We start from the raw sequence: 16,219 nt of genomic DNA, 5'->3' as shown, positions 1-16,219 counted from the left end.
TTGATTTCTTTATGCTTGCTACTCTGACTGGGGTTAGATGGAATCTCAGTGTAGTTTTGATTTGCATCTCCCTGATGGCCAGTGATGAAGAACATCTTTTCATGTATCTATTAGCCCTTTGTATCTCTTCTTTTGTGAAGTGTCTATTTAGTTCATTTGCCCATTTCTTGATTGGGTTGTTTGTTTTGCTAGTGTAGAGTCTTTTGAGCTCTTTGTATACTCTGGATATTAGCCCCCTATCAGAATGGTGGCTGGTAAAGATCCTTTCCCATTCTGTAGGCTTCCTCTTTAGGTTATTGATAGTTTCCTTTGATGAGAAGAAACTTTTTAGTTTGATGTTATCCCACTTGTTTATTCTTGCTTTAATTTCCTGAGCTTTGGAGGTTTTGTTGAGAAAGTTACTGCCTGTGCCAATATGTTGTAGTGTTGAACCTATGCTTTCCTCTACTAGCTTCACAGTCTCAGGTCTAATTTCTAAGTCTTTGATCCATCTTGAGTTGATTCCTGTGTTTGGTGAGATATAGGGGTTTAGATTCATCTTTTTACAAATGGTTAGCCAGTTCTCCCAGCACCACTTGTTGAAAAGGCTGTCTTTTCTCCAGCATATGTGTTTGGCCCCTTTGTCAAAGATTAATTGACTAAAGATGTGTGGGTTTGTTTCTGTATCTTCTATTCTAATCCACTGGTCAGTATATCTGTTTTTGTGCCAGTACCATGCTGTTTTTACTACTATTGCTCTATAGTATAGTTTGAAGTCTGGGATTGTAATGCCTCCTGCGTGTTTCTTGTTATTGAGAATTGCTTTGGCTATTCTAGGTCTTTTCTTTCTCCATATGAAATTCATGATTGATTTTTCTAGGTCTCTGAAGAATGTCACTGGTATTTTAATGGGAATTGCATTGAACCTATAGATCAGTTTTGGCAGAATGGCCATTTTGATGATATTTATTCTGCCTATCCATGAGCACGGGAGATCTTTCCATCTTCCAAGGTCTTCTTCAATTTCTTTCTTTAATGTTTTATAGTTTTTGTTGTAGAGGTCTTTTACATCTTGGGTTAGGTTTATTCCTAGGTATTTTATTGGTTTTGAGGTTATAGTGAATGGAATTGTTGTTTTTATTTCTTTCATTGTGGATTCATTTGAAAGAAGATGGAAAGCCCTGGAGAACATTATGTTAAGTGAGATCAGCCAAGCACAGAAGAAGAAGATACATATGTTTCCTCTAATATGCCCAAACTAGGAAACACAAAGAATACCAGAGGGACTCCAGATATTGAAGGGGAAATACTAGCTAAGTTTGGATGGTAAGATAGGAGAGGAGGAAGGCCGGTCTCGGTTAATAAGGGTCTACACTTGAACATGTGTAAAATTATGAATAAGACATGGTTAACCTGGACAACCATTGGTGTGTGTGTGGGGGGAAATGTGGGCGGGGGGGAGGGCACCAAATATAGTGTAAATGTATACTATTTATGTTCAATAAAAAAATTGTTATATAAAAAAAAGGACTTAAACAAATTAAAAAAAAAGTCAACAAACTGCAAGCATCTGTTAATAAAGGTCTTAAATAATTGTCAAAAAAAAAAGAAGATACAAAGCAGGGCACTTTCTTTTATTAAAAAGGAACAAGCCACCAAGAAAATATAATGATAGTAAATATTTATGTCCCAAATGTAGGTGCACTGACATTTATAAAACAAACCCTCCAGGACATCAGATCTCAAATAGACCCAAACACAATGATATTGGAAGATTTCAACACACCTCTCACATCACTAGATCAATCTTCAAGGCAAAAGATGAGTGAAGACACCTGAGAACTAAAGAAAACTATAAACCAATGGACCTAATGAACATCTACAAAATATTTCAACCAGCAACAGCAGAATACACATTCTTCTCAGCAGCCTATGGAACCTTCTCCAAAATAGATCACATCCTGGGCTACAAAGCAAGCACCAGCAAATTAAAAATGTAATATAATTCCCTGCATCTTTTCAGACCATAATGGAATCAAAGTAGAAATCAACAACAGGAAGACCAAAAGAAACTATTTAAATACATGGAGATTGGATAATACAGTATTGGATGACAAATGGGTAACATCAGAAATAAGGGGTGAAACAAATAAATTTCTAGAATTAAATGAAAAAAGAGACACACTTTAGCAAAATCTATTGGACACTTTGAAGACAGTGTTAAGAAGAAAGTTAATAGCATTGATTGCCCACATAAGAAGAACAGAGATTCACCAAGTAAACAAACTAATGACACATCTCCAAGACCTAGAAAGACTGAAACAGTCTAACCTGAAAGCCAGCAGAAGGCAGGAAATTATTATAATCAAAGCAGAAATAAATAAAATAGAGAACCAAAAAATTCAAAGTATCAATAAAACAAAAAAACTGATTATTTGAAAATAATAATAAGATTGACAAATCTCTGGCCAATGCAACCAAAAGAAAGAATCAACTCAAATTTTAAAATCAGAAAAGAAAAAGGAGACATCACCACAGACAGTGAGGAAATTCAAATGATTGTCAGAAACTATTTTGAAAATTTATACTCCAATATACTGGAAAACATGGAGGAAATTGTTACATGTCTATGTACACCTAACCTACCGAAACTGAATTAAAAGAACATAGCAAACCTAAAAAAAAAAATAACGAGCAAAGAAATAGAAAAGCAATAAAAATTCTGCTATCAAAGTAAAGACCAGCCCCTGACAGATTTTCAGCTGAATTCTACAAAATGTTCAGTGAAGGACTAATCTCAATACTTTACAACTTTTTTTGGGAAATGAAAGAAATGGAATTCTCCCAAATTTCTTCCATGAGGCCAGTATCACATTATTCCCAAACCAAATAATGATATCTAAAGAAAAGAAAATTATAAACCAATATCTTTAATGAATGTAGATGCAAAATTCTAAACAAAATGCTAGCATTCAAAACCATATCAAGAGAATTGTACAACATGACCAAGTTGGTTTTGTCCCAGAAAAGCCAGGCTGATTCAACATATGCAAATAAATAAATGTTATTCACCTATAAATAAAACTGAGAACAAAAAAGTACATGATCATATCAATAGAAGATGAAAAAGCATTTGACAAAATTCAACACCCAATCATGTTAAAAACACTGCAGAAAATTGGAATAAAAAATGTATTTCAAAATCATAAAGTTAATATACAATAAACCCAAAGCCAATATCATATTCAATGAGTGAAAACTATGAGAATTTCCTCTAAAATTAGGAACAAGACAAGGAAGGCCACTATCACCACTCCTTTTCAATAGAGTCCTTGAGACACTTGCCACATCAATAAGACAAGAGAAGAAAAATCAAAGGAATTCAAATAGGAAGTGATTAATTACAACTATTCTTATTTGCAGATGACATAATCCTTTATCTAGAAGACTCAGAGAACTCAACAAAAAAGACTACTGGAGGTGACTATCTAATTCAGCAATGTTGCAGATTACAAAATCAATCTAAAGAAACCAGATGATTTTCTATATGTCAACGATAAATCCACAACGGAAGAAATAAAGAAAACAATTCCATTCACTATAACCTCAAAATCAATAAAACACCTAGGAATAAACCTAACCAAAGATGTTAAAGACTTCTACAATGGAAACTATGAAACATTAAAGAAAGAAATTGAAGAAGACCTTGGAAGAGGGAAAGATCTCCCTTGCTCATGGATAGGCAGAATAAATATCTTCAAAATCGCCATTCTGCCAAAAGTGATCTACATATTCAATGCAATTCCTATCAAAATACCAATGACATTCATCATAGACTTAGAAAAACTAGTCATGAATTTTATATAGAGAAAGAAAAGACCCAGAGTAGCCAAAGCAATTATCATCAATAAGAAGCTGGCAGGAGGCATCACAATCCTGGACTTCTAATACAGAGCAATAGTAGTACTAGCAAAGGATAGAACTAAATTCTTACCTCTCACCCTGCACAGAAATTAACTCCAGATGAATCAAAGACAGAATTTAGACCAGAGACTCTGTAGTTATTAGAGGAGGGCATAGGCTCAACACTCCAACATATAGGCATAGGCAGTAACTTTCTCAACAAGACTTCCAAAGTGCAGAAAATTAAAGCAATAATTAACAAGTGGGATGGCACCAAACTAAAAAGTTTCTGCTCATCAAATGAAATCAACAAGAACCTAAAGAGAAAGCCTACAGAATGGAAGAAGATCTTTACCAGTCACCACTTTGAGAGGGCTAATATCCAGAATGTACAAAGAGCTCAAAAGACTACACTAGCAAAACAAATAACTCAGTCTAGAAATGGGCAACTGAATTGGATAGATGCTTCACAAAAGAAGAGGTACAGATGGCTGATAGATACATGAAAAGATGTTCAACATTATTAGTCATCAGGGAGATGCAACTCAAAACTACGCTGAGATTCCAGCTAACACCAATCAGATAGGCAAGCATAAAAAAAATGAAATAACAACAAATTCTGGTGAGGAATTAGGGAAAGAGGAACTCTTTTACACTGTTGGTGGGAGTGCAAACTAGTTCAGCCACTATGGTGATAAGTGTGGAGATTCCTTAGAAAACGGGGAATTGATCCACCATATGATCCCGCTATACCACTCCTGGGTATCTTTTCAAAGGAGTTGAAATCAGAAAACTACAGTAACCTATGCATAACCATGTTCATAGCAACACAATTTGTATTAGCCAAAATATGGAACCAAACTAGGTCTTCATCAACAGATGAATGGATTGCAAAATTATGGAAAATACACACAATGGAAATCTACTCAACAATAAAGAAGAAAAAAAAAATCATGTCATTTGCAAGATGGAAAGACCTGGAGAATATTATGTTGAGATCAGCCAAGCACAGAGAAAGAAGGGACATATGTTTTCTCTAATATGCCCAAACTAGGGAGTATTAGGAATATCAGAGAGACTCCAGATAATGGAGGGGAAACCTCAGCAAAGCTAGAATGAAAGGATAGAGAGGAAGATGGTAGAGGTAATAGAGGAGCTACATTTGAATATGTGTAAAAGTATGAATGCAGCATGGTTAATCTGGACACTCATTTTGTGAGGGGGGAGGAGTAACAGGTGGAGAGAGGAACCCAAATACTGTCTGAATGTATGCCATTTTCAATATGCTCCATATTAAAATAAAAAATAAATAAATAAATAAATTCTCAACAATAAAATTCATGCAGGAAGCATCACAATTACTGACTTCTAATTATACTATAGAGCTATAGAAATTAAAACATCATGGTATTAGCACAAAAACAGGCATACCCACAATGTAAAAGAACAGAAGATAAAGAAACAACTCCACACAATTATAGTCAATTGTTCTTTGACAAAGGGACTAAACACATACCCTGGATAAAAGACTGCATTTTCAATAAATGGTGCTGGGAAAACTGGCTGTTCATTTGTAGAAATGAATAGCCAGTTTTCACTTTGCATAGGAACCAACTTGAGATGTATCAGAGTCCTGGAATTTATACCAGAGACTGTGAAGCTATTAGAGGAGGGCATAGATTCAACACTCCAGTGTATAGGTATAGGTAGGCGCTTCTTCAATAAGACCTTCCAAATCTCAAGAAATTAAAACAAGAATTAATAAGCAAGATAGCATAAAACTAAAAAGTTTCTGCACATCAAAGGAAATCATTAAGAGTCTCAAGATAAAACATACAGAATGAATGAAGTTCTTTTCCATCTATTCCTCTGATAGAAGACTAATACCTAGAATATACAAATAACTTAAAAACATTACACTAGAAAAACAGCCTAATCAAGAAATGGGCCACTGAATTGAATAGATAGTTCACAAAAGAAGAGTTACAAATGGCCAATAGATACATGAAAAAGTGCTCAACGTCATTAGCAATTAGAGAGATGCAAATCAAAACTACATTGAGAATTCATCTAACCACAATAAAAATAGCAATCATAAAGAAGTCAAATAACAAATGTTGGTAAGGATATTGAGGAAATACGAATTATTCTGTACTGTTTATGGGATTGCAAACTAGTCCAGCCAATATGGAGATCAGTGTGGAGAGGTTTTGGCAAACTGAGAACGAATTTACCATATAATTTGGATATACCACTACTAAGTATCTTTCCAAAGTGGTTGAGAACTACATTAATAGATGCATAACCGTGCTTAAAAGAGCACAATTCACAATAGCCAAATTGAGGAACTAACCTAGGTGTCCATCAACAGATGAATTGAGTACAAAATTATGGGACATACATACAATGAAATTCTACTCAGAAATAAAGAAAAACAAAATAATATAATTTACAAGATAATGGAAAGACCTGGAGTACATGTTAAATGAGATTATCCATTCACAGGAATTGAAGGTTCATATATTTTCTCTAATATGTGCAATTCAGGGATACAAAAGGAATTTGCAATTGGAATACAAAAGGGACTCCAGATAATGGAGAAGAAAGCTCATTAGAGCAAAGGAGGAGATATAAGGGTATGGGAAAAGGAAGTATGGGGTTCATCAATGGAAATACTACCATCAACTACATTTATACAGGTGAATATATCAATGTTAATTTTGGTACTCTGTATTGAAAAGGAAGAAAATGAGGAGGTTGGTGGGTATGCTCACCATGTGCTGCATACATGTATATCATTGTAAATGTGATTTACATTAGGATGTGAAACTATAACTCACCAATACAAGTACATAAAATAATTAAAAATACTCATCAAGCAACCATGTAATGGTGCATACTTATAATCCAAGTTCTTGGGAGGCTGAAATAGAAGCATTGCAGGTTTATGGCCAGTGTCAGCCATGAAGCTACAGAAAGCCTTCTGCAATTTAGTGAGATCCTGTTAGACTAATTAGAGTTTTCAACCTGTTAAACCAATTAGAGTTTTCAAAAATTATAACTCACCCACTTTATGGTCTAATAACTGCTGAGGGAATTCACTTACATAATGCAAAGTTTTCCCAGGGTAATTATTTGATACATTTCTCATGTTACTGTAAACAGCTTCACATAAAAGAGATCTCTTCTTTATTAGAATTTGAACATAAGAAAGAAGGAAAAGGAGGACTGACCAAAGTGGGAGTAAGTGAAAAAACTCAGCAACATTTGGTCACAATTTCCAAAGCAAGACACAGGTATGAAAAAAAACCATGAAGATATTTTTATATTCACACCTATTAAATAAAATATGATTCTTCTCTTTTTAATTTTAAGAGTGAGTCACTCTTAATTACATAATATTTGTCAGATATTAAAAAATATAGAAAAATATAATGGGCTATCCCATTCCACCGACCAAAATAAATCACTAAAATACCTTGAGTAGTACCTCAAGGTATATTTTTCCTAAAATTAAAGTACTTTTAACTTATTTAAACATCATTAATAACTTTAAAAAATATTTGTATTTTACTTTGCCTTATTTTTGAAATATAGGGCTCTTAAAACTAGCTAATATTTATTTAGTTTAAGCTTTTATCAAACTTTAATTCTTATTAATTTTTTTAACTGTAAAGTGTACTATTAATAAATTTAGAGGAGTCATAAAATATGCTAAGACAATAAAAATTCTTCAACATCTAAACTTCAATTTTTCACGTATTAATTCCTCCAAATGTTGTTTTGTGTGTGGCAGAACAGAGCAAAGTCAATAGGTATCATGGATCTCTGGGTTTTCAGTGGACTATCTCTCATTTCACCGTGTGCAGTGGCATCCCCAGTCTGTGCTCACACCAATCAGGAAAATATGCACTAGAGCACTCATACACAGAGAATTGCTATTTTTTAATCTCAGAGAAAGTTTCTATTTATCTAACTGATAGTGTGGCCAAAAGAAAGAATTATTTCCATGCTTGGATAACCATTTTTTTATTTTATTTAGGTCATATTAAGCTTTAAGTGTGTCCCTGTACCTACAGGTTGACTTATTAAAAATATATTATAGGTAATAATAAACTGGACTGAAATGTATGAAAGGTGATAATAAGTGTGGCAGGCATCCAGAAAGCATAAAGAAAAGTCAAGAAACTAATGGCAAGCTCAAAGTGAAATGTGATTCTTTCTATTCTTTTCTACATCTTCCTTTGGCCTAATAAATCTTCAATAGTTTGATGTAAGAATAAAATGCCATGAAACTGAAGGCATGGTCTGAGACCAGGTGATTGTGTGTTCCAATTATCTTGACTACTTTATTGTCTCAACATTGGAGCTGGTAGGGGAATATGTATCTGACAAGAAGAAAATAATTTCATCCAGATAATTAGTACAAATGCACATCAAAGAAAAAGCTCTTTTTAGAAATGTTACTAATGATCCCTTGTTCATTATTTTTGATCTAGGTAGAATCCAGTCAAATGGATGGAAACCAAACAGAAGGGGTGAAAGAGTTTGTCTTGGCAGGCTTCTCACAATCATCCTCTGTTGAATCAGGGCTATTTGTGATATTTCTTTTCTTCTATATATCTACTTGGGTAGGTAATGTCCTCATCATGGTCACTGTGGCTTCTAATAACTACCTGAATACATCGCCTATGTATTTCCTTCTTGGCAACCTCTCGTTTCTGGATCTATGCTACTCAACTGTAACCACCCCTAAGCTTCTGGCTGACTTCCTTGATCATAAAAAGCTCATTCCCTATGATCAGTGCATTGCTCAGCTCTTCTTCCTGCATTTTGTAGGGGCAGCTGAAATGTTCCTGCTCACGGTGATGGCCTATGACCGCTATATGGCCATCTGCCACCCACTGCACTATACCTCTGTCATGAGTCGGCGTCTCTGCTGTGTGTTGGTGACTGCCTCATGGATGGGAGGATTTGTGCATTCCACTGTCCAGACTATTCTCACTATCCGTCTGCCCTTTTGTGGGCCAAACCGGGTAGACAACTTCTTTTGTGATGTTCCCCCTATCATCAGACTTGCATGTGCAGACACCTTTGTCATTGAGTTGCTTATGGTGTCTAACAGTGGCTTGATATCCACCAGCTCCTTCGTGGTGCTGGTTACCTCCTACACCACTATCCTGGTAAGAATTCGCTCCAAGGAGGGAAGACGAAAAGCACTTTCCACCTGTGCTTCCCACCTCATGGTGGTAACACTCTTTTTTGGACCCTGCATTTTTATCTATGCTCGTCCCTTTTCCACTTTTTCTGTGGATAAGATGGTGTCTGTACTCTACAATGTTATCACCCCCATGCTCAATCCCCTCATCTACACACTTCGGAACAAAGAGGTCAAGTCAGCCATGTGGAAGCTGTGGGGCAGGTGTGGACTTTGGAAAAAGTAAGAAACATAAGACATCAAAGTAAATTTTTGAGAGCAGACCCTAGGAGGTTAACACAATTTTTTTGGGGGGGGGATTGCTTTTGTATGGGGGATTGATTCAAGAGGCTTTCTACCTCTGAGCCACACCTTAGCACTTTTTTTTTTGTATTTTGAAACAGGTCTCTCTAGGTTGCTGAAAGCCTCACTAAGTTGCTGAGGCTTGCCTCAAACCTGAAATCCTTCATTGTAATATACAACGATTATAGGCATGTGCCAGTGTGGTACTGGAGTTCCTGGAAACCCTTCTACCTCTGGGATACACTCCCAGACCTATTTTTATACTTTTTTTTTTGAAACAGGGTCTCTTAAGCCAACACATGCAGCTGGCTTTGAACCTTCTCAATCCTCCTGTCTCCACATCCCAAGCAGGGGGATTATGAGCGTGCACCACCACTTCCAGCTCACAATTACTTTTTGAATAATGAGTTGGGAGGTGGTAGCCTAGTTGTTTAATTGTCTTTCATTAAATCATAATGCCACTGTTTCTGGATTTATATTTGAAATGAGCACTATAACTGAATTGTTTTGTTTGCTGCTTTTTTTTCTGATTCATTGTAATCATACACTATGATGAAGTTTAGAGTGATAGAGACATACATGCACATAACACTTGATGAGTCTCCCCCCAAGTCTCACCCAACTTTCTCACACTTCCTGTGCATGACATTGAGATTGGAATTGATAATTTTGTATATGTACATCATGTCCACTAAAGTCTTTCTTTCAAGTGTCCCAAAACACAACTTTCTCCTTCCTTTAGCCCTCCTCCATCACTCTGTTAGGGTTGCTCCTCTTTTGTCTAGAGGCACTTTTGTGTCCCAATTTTCACTAGCTTCTACATGTAAGTTTAAACATTTGACAATTTATTTTTGTGACTAATTTCATTTGCCATAATGTTCTCCAGAACCATACATTTTCCTGAAAAAAGACATACTTTTGTTCTTTATAACTGAGTAGAATTTCATTGTGTGTGTATCCCCCAATTTTGTAATCATTATCTCTGGGTGAATACCTAGGTTGTTTTTACATTTTGGCTACTGTAATTGTGCTTTTATAAACATGGATATGTATGAATTAATATGGTGGTCTGTTTTCAGTTCCTTAAAACAAACAAACAAAAAAACGATATCAGTATCCAGTAGTGGTATGGCCAGATCATATGGAATGTTTATTCAAATTTGTCTGAGGGACCCTCCATACTGATCTGGTTGCTCTAATTTGCAATTCCACTAGCAATTTAACAGTTTCTACTTCCCCACATTCTCACCAGCATTCATTAATATGTTTGATGCTTTCTTTGCTGAAGCAAATCTGGTTTCTATATTTCCACTAGTTTTTGTTCTTCTATTTTATCTATTTATTGGGTCAAGTTTATTCCATCTGCTCTTTCTATTCAGTTTGTCACTAGAGATGCGTACAAGCTACTCTTTTTTAACTCTCAACTTCCAAAATTCTCCTCAACTTGTTTTAGTTTCTTTTCACTTTTAACTTACTCTAACTAAATGTCTACAGTCAATTGAGTAGGAATATATATGTCCAAACATGCTACCTCAGGCTAATCCCAGACATGGAATCTCTCCCAATTCCATTACTTGGGAGTCTGAGACAGGAGGAGTGCATGTTCAAGGTCAACCTTGGGAACTTAGTGAGACCCTGTTTCAAATTAAAAAACAAAAAAGAACAGTAGGTGAAGCTGAGGTTGAATGTCCCTCATTTCAACATCCAGTACAAAAAAAGGAAATAATTTGTATGTGTTTCTTACTATTTAAAAAAGATATTAATTAGATGAGTTCAAGTGAATTTGATTTATGATTATATTTGTCAGTTTCACCACCTCACCTATCACTGATTAACTTTTGGAAGGAAAACTGAGAGAGCAATTGACTTATTGTTTGTGTTCAAACATGTCTCTTTGAATTCTCAGCCTTGTAAATCTGAAAAGATCATTAAGAGCATGAAACCCCAACTTCCTCACATCTTCCATAACTGGACTGTCTCCTACCTCTCAGTGTTATTGTGAGAATCAAGAAGGCTTTACATGTGTGTCTGAGCAGGTGCCTACCTCATAACAGTGCTCAGTGATTACTTTTTCATTAAAGTTGCCCTTTTTTCAATGAAATAAAAGTATAGATGATTATAAACCGTTTTTTCACCTTAAGGTAATAACAGTTTGATGTGTCCTCACTAGTTTGTGGAAGACACTGTAAAGGGTACAGAAATGAGCTCATGGCATTTTTATTTTTGTCACTTTTGGGGTAGAGTTTATGTTACTGTCACCACATGCATCCTTGGTGTTATTTTAAAACTTATTCAAATTTAGTGTGGTGGCACACACTGTTAATCCCAGGATTTGGGAAATTGATCCAGGAGAATCACAGGTTTAAGGTCACCCTCAATAATTTAGCAAGACTTTCAAAAAGTTAATTAGACTCTGTTTTTTTTAAAAAATAAATGAGTTTGGGATATATCTCAGAAGCAGAATGCTTGGGGTTCAACACACACGAAAAAAATTCTGAGACCTGTTTCTTGAATAACAAGTCTTTATAATAAAATAAAAAATTAAATTAGTAGTCAAGTTTAGAACAAATGGCACAAATGAAAGATAAATCTAAAATGCAAATAAACTGTAATGTGTTTTTATTTTTATAGCTTTTTAGTTAAGGGATGAGGAAGAAAATTTAGCAACTAATCTGTGTCAAAAACACAAATGAAAGTGAAGAATATTTGGTAAACATTAAAGATTGAGATTTGGTTTTTATCATCTATCTATATGTAAAAATTACTTAAATGCCTAAAATAAAATAAATACTAAAATAAATGCACCAGGCTTTTATATCTAATAATGAGGAAAGAATATTGAAAGCTGATTTCTTTACCATTTTTGGAAACATAATTTATATCTTTTACATTGAAACACTGTGAACTCTTTGATGCTACAAGAGCAATAGTTAATACAAATTTTAAAAAGAACTCTTAGGAGACTTCCGGGAAGATGGTGACCGAGAAAAGCGGGGCTTAAGAGTCACGCTAACAACCAATCTCCATTACCACAAAATCAGAGCCTTTCATAGCCAGAAAACACCATCACCAGAGAAACAAAAAAATCACCAGGCTCCATTGACAAACTGGACTGAGAACAGATCTCAGAGCCACAGAGAGATACACCGGCCTCACGCCCGAGGACGCGGCAGCAGCGCCATACTGCCGGCAGCAGCGGTGAGTTCACCAGATGGCTACAGCAAGCCGAGGTGAGCCTCTGCGGAACAGCCAGGCGGGATTTCTCCACGCAGAGAGCATCTAAAGCTCCCATTGGCTGAGCTCAGCACATGCTGCAGGGATTCAGAGTGGAACTCAAAACCAAGAAGAAATATGCCAGCCTCACAGCCGAGGGCATAGCAGCGGTGCCATATTGCCACCGGTGGCAGCAGCACCGAATTCACCGAGTCCAGTACAGCTACATCCGCGTACTCAAGAACAGTGAGTCAAATTGCGGGCCACAGAGGAGAAATCCCAGTACTGTATTCCCTGGGACTTGACCCAGTGGGGGAGTGGCGGTGGCAGAGATATCACACCGTAGGAGAAAGTGCAACCTGGCACCCTCCACAGTCTAAAGCAGCCTCTATCGACTCTCTGGGTCAGAGACTCTGTGATATAACCCAGTAAAGGAGTAGTGGGGTCTGAAATACTACTGACTCGAGATCCAGAACACCTTAAGTGAAGTCATAGTTACCCAAGGGAAGAACCCAGAGAAGGCACAAACTTCCAAAATCATGGGAAAGAGGAATAATACTGGAGCAATAAATGCCCACAACGCCACAACATCAGAACCCGATAAAACTGAAAATCAGAGATTTCTAAAAGATCAAATCAGGAAAATAACTGTAGAAATAATACAGGTGCTTCGAAAAGAACTCAGAGAGAGCCAAAAAGAGATAAAGGATGCAATTAATGAAGTAAAGGCCTCAATTCAAGCACAAACAACCGATTAGACCACATGGAGAACAGAATCTCTCTCATAGAAGATGATCATTCCAAAAATAAACACATAGTTTCTAATCTAGAAAAAAATATCCGACAGCAGGAATCTGATATTGAAGAAATATGGGCCCATTTTAAGAGAGTTAACCTAAGAATAATCGGAATAGAGGAGGGAAAAGAAAGTGAAACCAAAGGGATCAACAATCTCTTCAAGGAAGTAATAGAAGAAAATTTTCCAAACATAGAGCAAGAGGTTGATACACAGGTCCAGAAAACTTACAGAACTCCCTTTAGACAGGATCGGACAAGAGGATCCCCACGCCACATAATTGTCAAAATGACCAATGTGGAAGCCAAGCAGAGAATCTTAAAGGCAACAAAAACAAAGGGCCAAGTAACATTCAGAGGCAAACCAATTAGAATCACTCCAGACTTCCCAAACCAAGTCATGAGAGCCAGAAGGGCTTGGAGTAACATATTCCAAACTCTGAAAGAAAACAACTTGCAGCCAAAAATTTCCTACTCAGCAAAACTTTCTATCAAATTAGATGGAGAAATAAGAAGCTTCCATGACAAACAGAAACTGAAGGAATTTATGTCTTCAAAACCAGTGCTAGAGAAAATACTCAAAGAGATTAACTACAAAGAAGAAATAGGTAACACACACCAGAACCAGAGAAACAAGATTTTCCATCCAACAGACAACTAGGATTGGTTATATGTGGAGATTCATTATTTATTTTAGTCTTTTACCTATCTCTAAATGGTATTGTTTACCTTTATTGTTGTTAATTTTTAGGATTTCTAGTTTGAATATTAATATACCTTCAGATAGAGCATTTGGAAATATTTTATCCCATTCTATTAGTAAGTTTTAACTCTGTTTACATTGTCTTTGGATATACTATATTTTTTTTATTTTTTAGGGAGTTTGTATACTCTTCTGTTGCCTGTGCCACTGAAATCATATCCAAGAAATCACTGCCAATTTCAATGTTGTGAGGTTTTATGACCCAGATTTTCTCCTAAAAGTTTATAGTCTTAAGATTTATATTTAGGTCTTTTATCTATTTCGAGTTAATATTTGTATATGGGATTAGATAAAGGTCCAATTTTATTATTTTCCATGTAATTATTATTTTTCAACAATATTTAGTTAAAAGATTATTATTTCCACCACCAAATGTTCGTGGAAACCTTGTCAAAAATAACTTGACAATATAGGGAAGAATTTAGCTCTAGGCTTCTATTTAACTCCAATGGTTTATATATCTGCCTTTAGAATAGTACTACACTGCTTCAATTATTGTAGCTTTATATGGTTTGAAATCAGAAAATATATATCTTCTAGCTTTGTTCTTTTTCACGATCGTTTTGGGTATCTAGAGTCCATATTTCATAGTAGGATAGATTTTTTTCTGAAAAATAAATATATAAATATATGATAGTTTCACCCCAAAAAATAGAAAAAAATATTCTCTGGTAAGAAAGAAAGTAAAAAGAAATATTGAAATGTTATCTTTAAGTCATCAAAAGCTTGGTATCAGACAAATGAAACTGTTATGTGAGATTATCATTTTTAATTTTGGATAAATTGCTATAATACTAGATGTCAACCACTAAGCCAAGCATGGGAGGGAGGGATGGGGAGAGAATTGGGTGGGGATCGGGTGGGGGCTTACTGGGTGATGTGTGCATGTATGTCTACAAAAGTTTGTATCCCACTATGATGTATGAATACAGTGCACCATTAAAAAAAAAGAAATAAAAGAAAAAGAAAAATAAATAAAGTCCGCCAGAAAAAAAAGAACTCTTAATAACTGACACCAAATGACTTATGTATATACCACTACTAAATTCATTTAGATATCTTAATATTGAGCAGATAATAAAGTAATCTAATTCATTATGGATGCAATTATAAATACAATACGTTTATTTATAGAAAGGTGAATATTGAATCAAATAGGTCTTTATTTGAATTCAGTCACTACTTATTAATTGAACTCCCAATGCAAGTGTAATTGAGAATCACACATCATCATTTGAGACCATCATAAAGTTATAATCTAGTATATTTTTATTTTTTTTATTTTTCCCTCCCCCACCGCTTCCACTTTTCCCCCCTCCCAACAATGGGTGTCCAAGTTGACTATGCTACATTCATTCTTATATGTATATTCAAATGTAGCTCCTCCATTAATCAACCTCAGCCTTCTTCCTCTCCTACCCTTCCATTATAGCTTTGTTGAGGTTTCCCCTCCATTATCTGGAGTCCTTCTGATATACCCAATACTGCCTAGTTTGGATATATTAGAAGAAACATATGTCCCTTCTCTTTCTGTGCTTGGATTATCTCAACATAGTGCTCTCCATGTCTTTCCATCTTCTTGCAAATGACATGATTTTGTTCTTCTTCATTGCTGAGTAGAATTTCATGGTGTGTATTTCCATAATTTTGCAATCCATCAATCTGTTGATGGAGACTAGCTTGTTTCCATATTCTGACTATTCTAAATTTCACTGCTGTGAACATGGGTATGCATATTTTACTGTAGTTCTCTGACTTCAACTCCTTTGGAAAAATACCCAGGAGTGTATAGTTGGATCATATGGTGGATCAATTTCCAGAGGCTGAACTAGTTTGCCCTACCACCAACAGTGTAAAAATGTTCCTCTTTCCCCACATCCTCACCAGCATTTGTTGTTATTTGACTTATTTTTTAATTTTTATTTTTTATTGGTACATTATATGTATACATCATATTGGGGTAAAAAACTTCTGTGTACATACATGTTCACATCACCAATTTAACCCCTACCAAATTCCCATTCCTCCCTCTCTTGCTTGGCTTAGTGGTTGGCTTTGGTATGTTT

The 16,219-nt window shown here is 35.5% G+C and overlaps 1 protein-coding gene across 1 annotated transcript; it reads left to right on the top strand.

Moving 5' to 3' along the window:
- Nucleotides 1-8,396: 8,396 nt before the first annotated feature.
- LOC308271359 (olfactory receptor 4Q2) lies at nucleotides 8,397-9,326 on the top strand (the record flags this gene model as incomplete). Its single annotated transcript, XM_080707656.1, has 1 exon — nucleotides 8,397-9,326. One exon carries the CDS (start codon nucleotides 8,397-8,399, stop codon nucleotides 9,324-9,326), a length of 930 nt encoding a protein of 309 aa, XP_080563782.1.
- Nucleotides 9,327-16,219: the final 6,893 nt, after the last annotated feature.

The sequence above is a fragment of the Muscardinus avellanarius genome (assembly GCF_963383645.1).
Source record: "Muscardinus avellanarius genome assembly, chromosome: 12".
Taxonomy (NCBI): Eukaryota; Metazoa; Chordata; class Mammalia; order Rodentia; family Gliridae; genus Muscardinus; species Muscardinus avellanarius.
The sequence above is the reverse complement of the archived record's forward strand: the minus strand, read 5'-3'. Positions and strand labels throughout refer to the sequence as shown.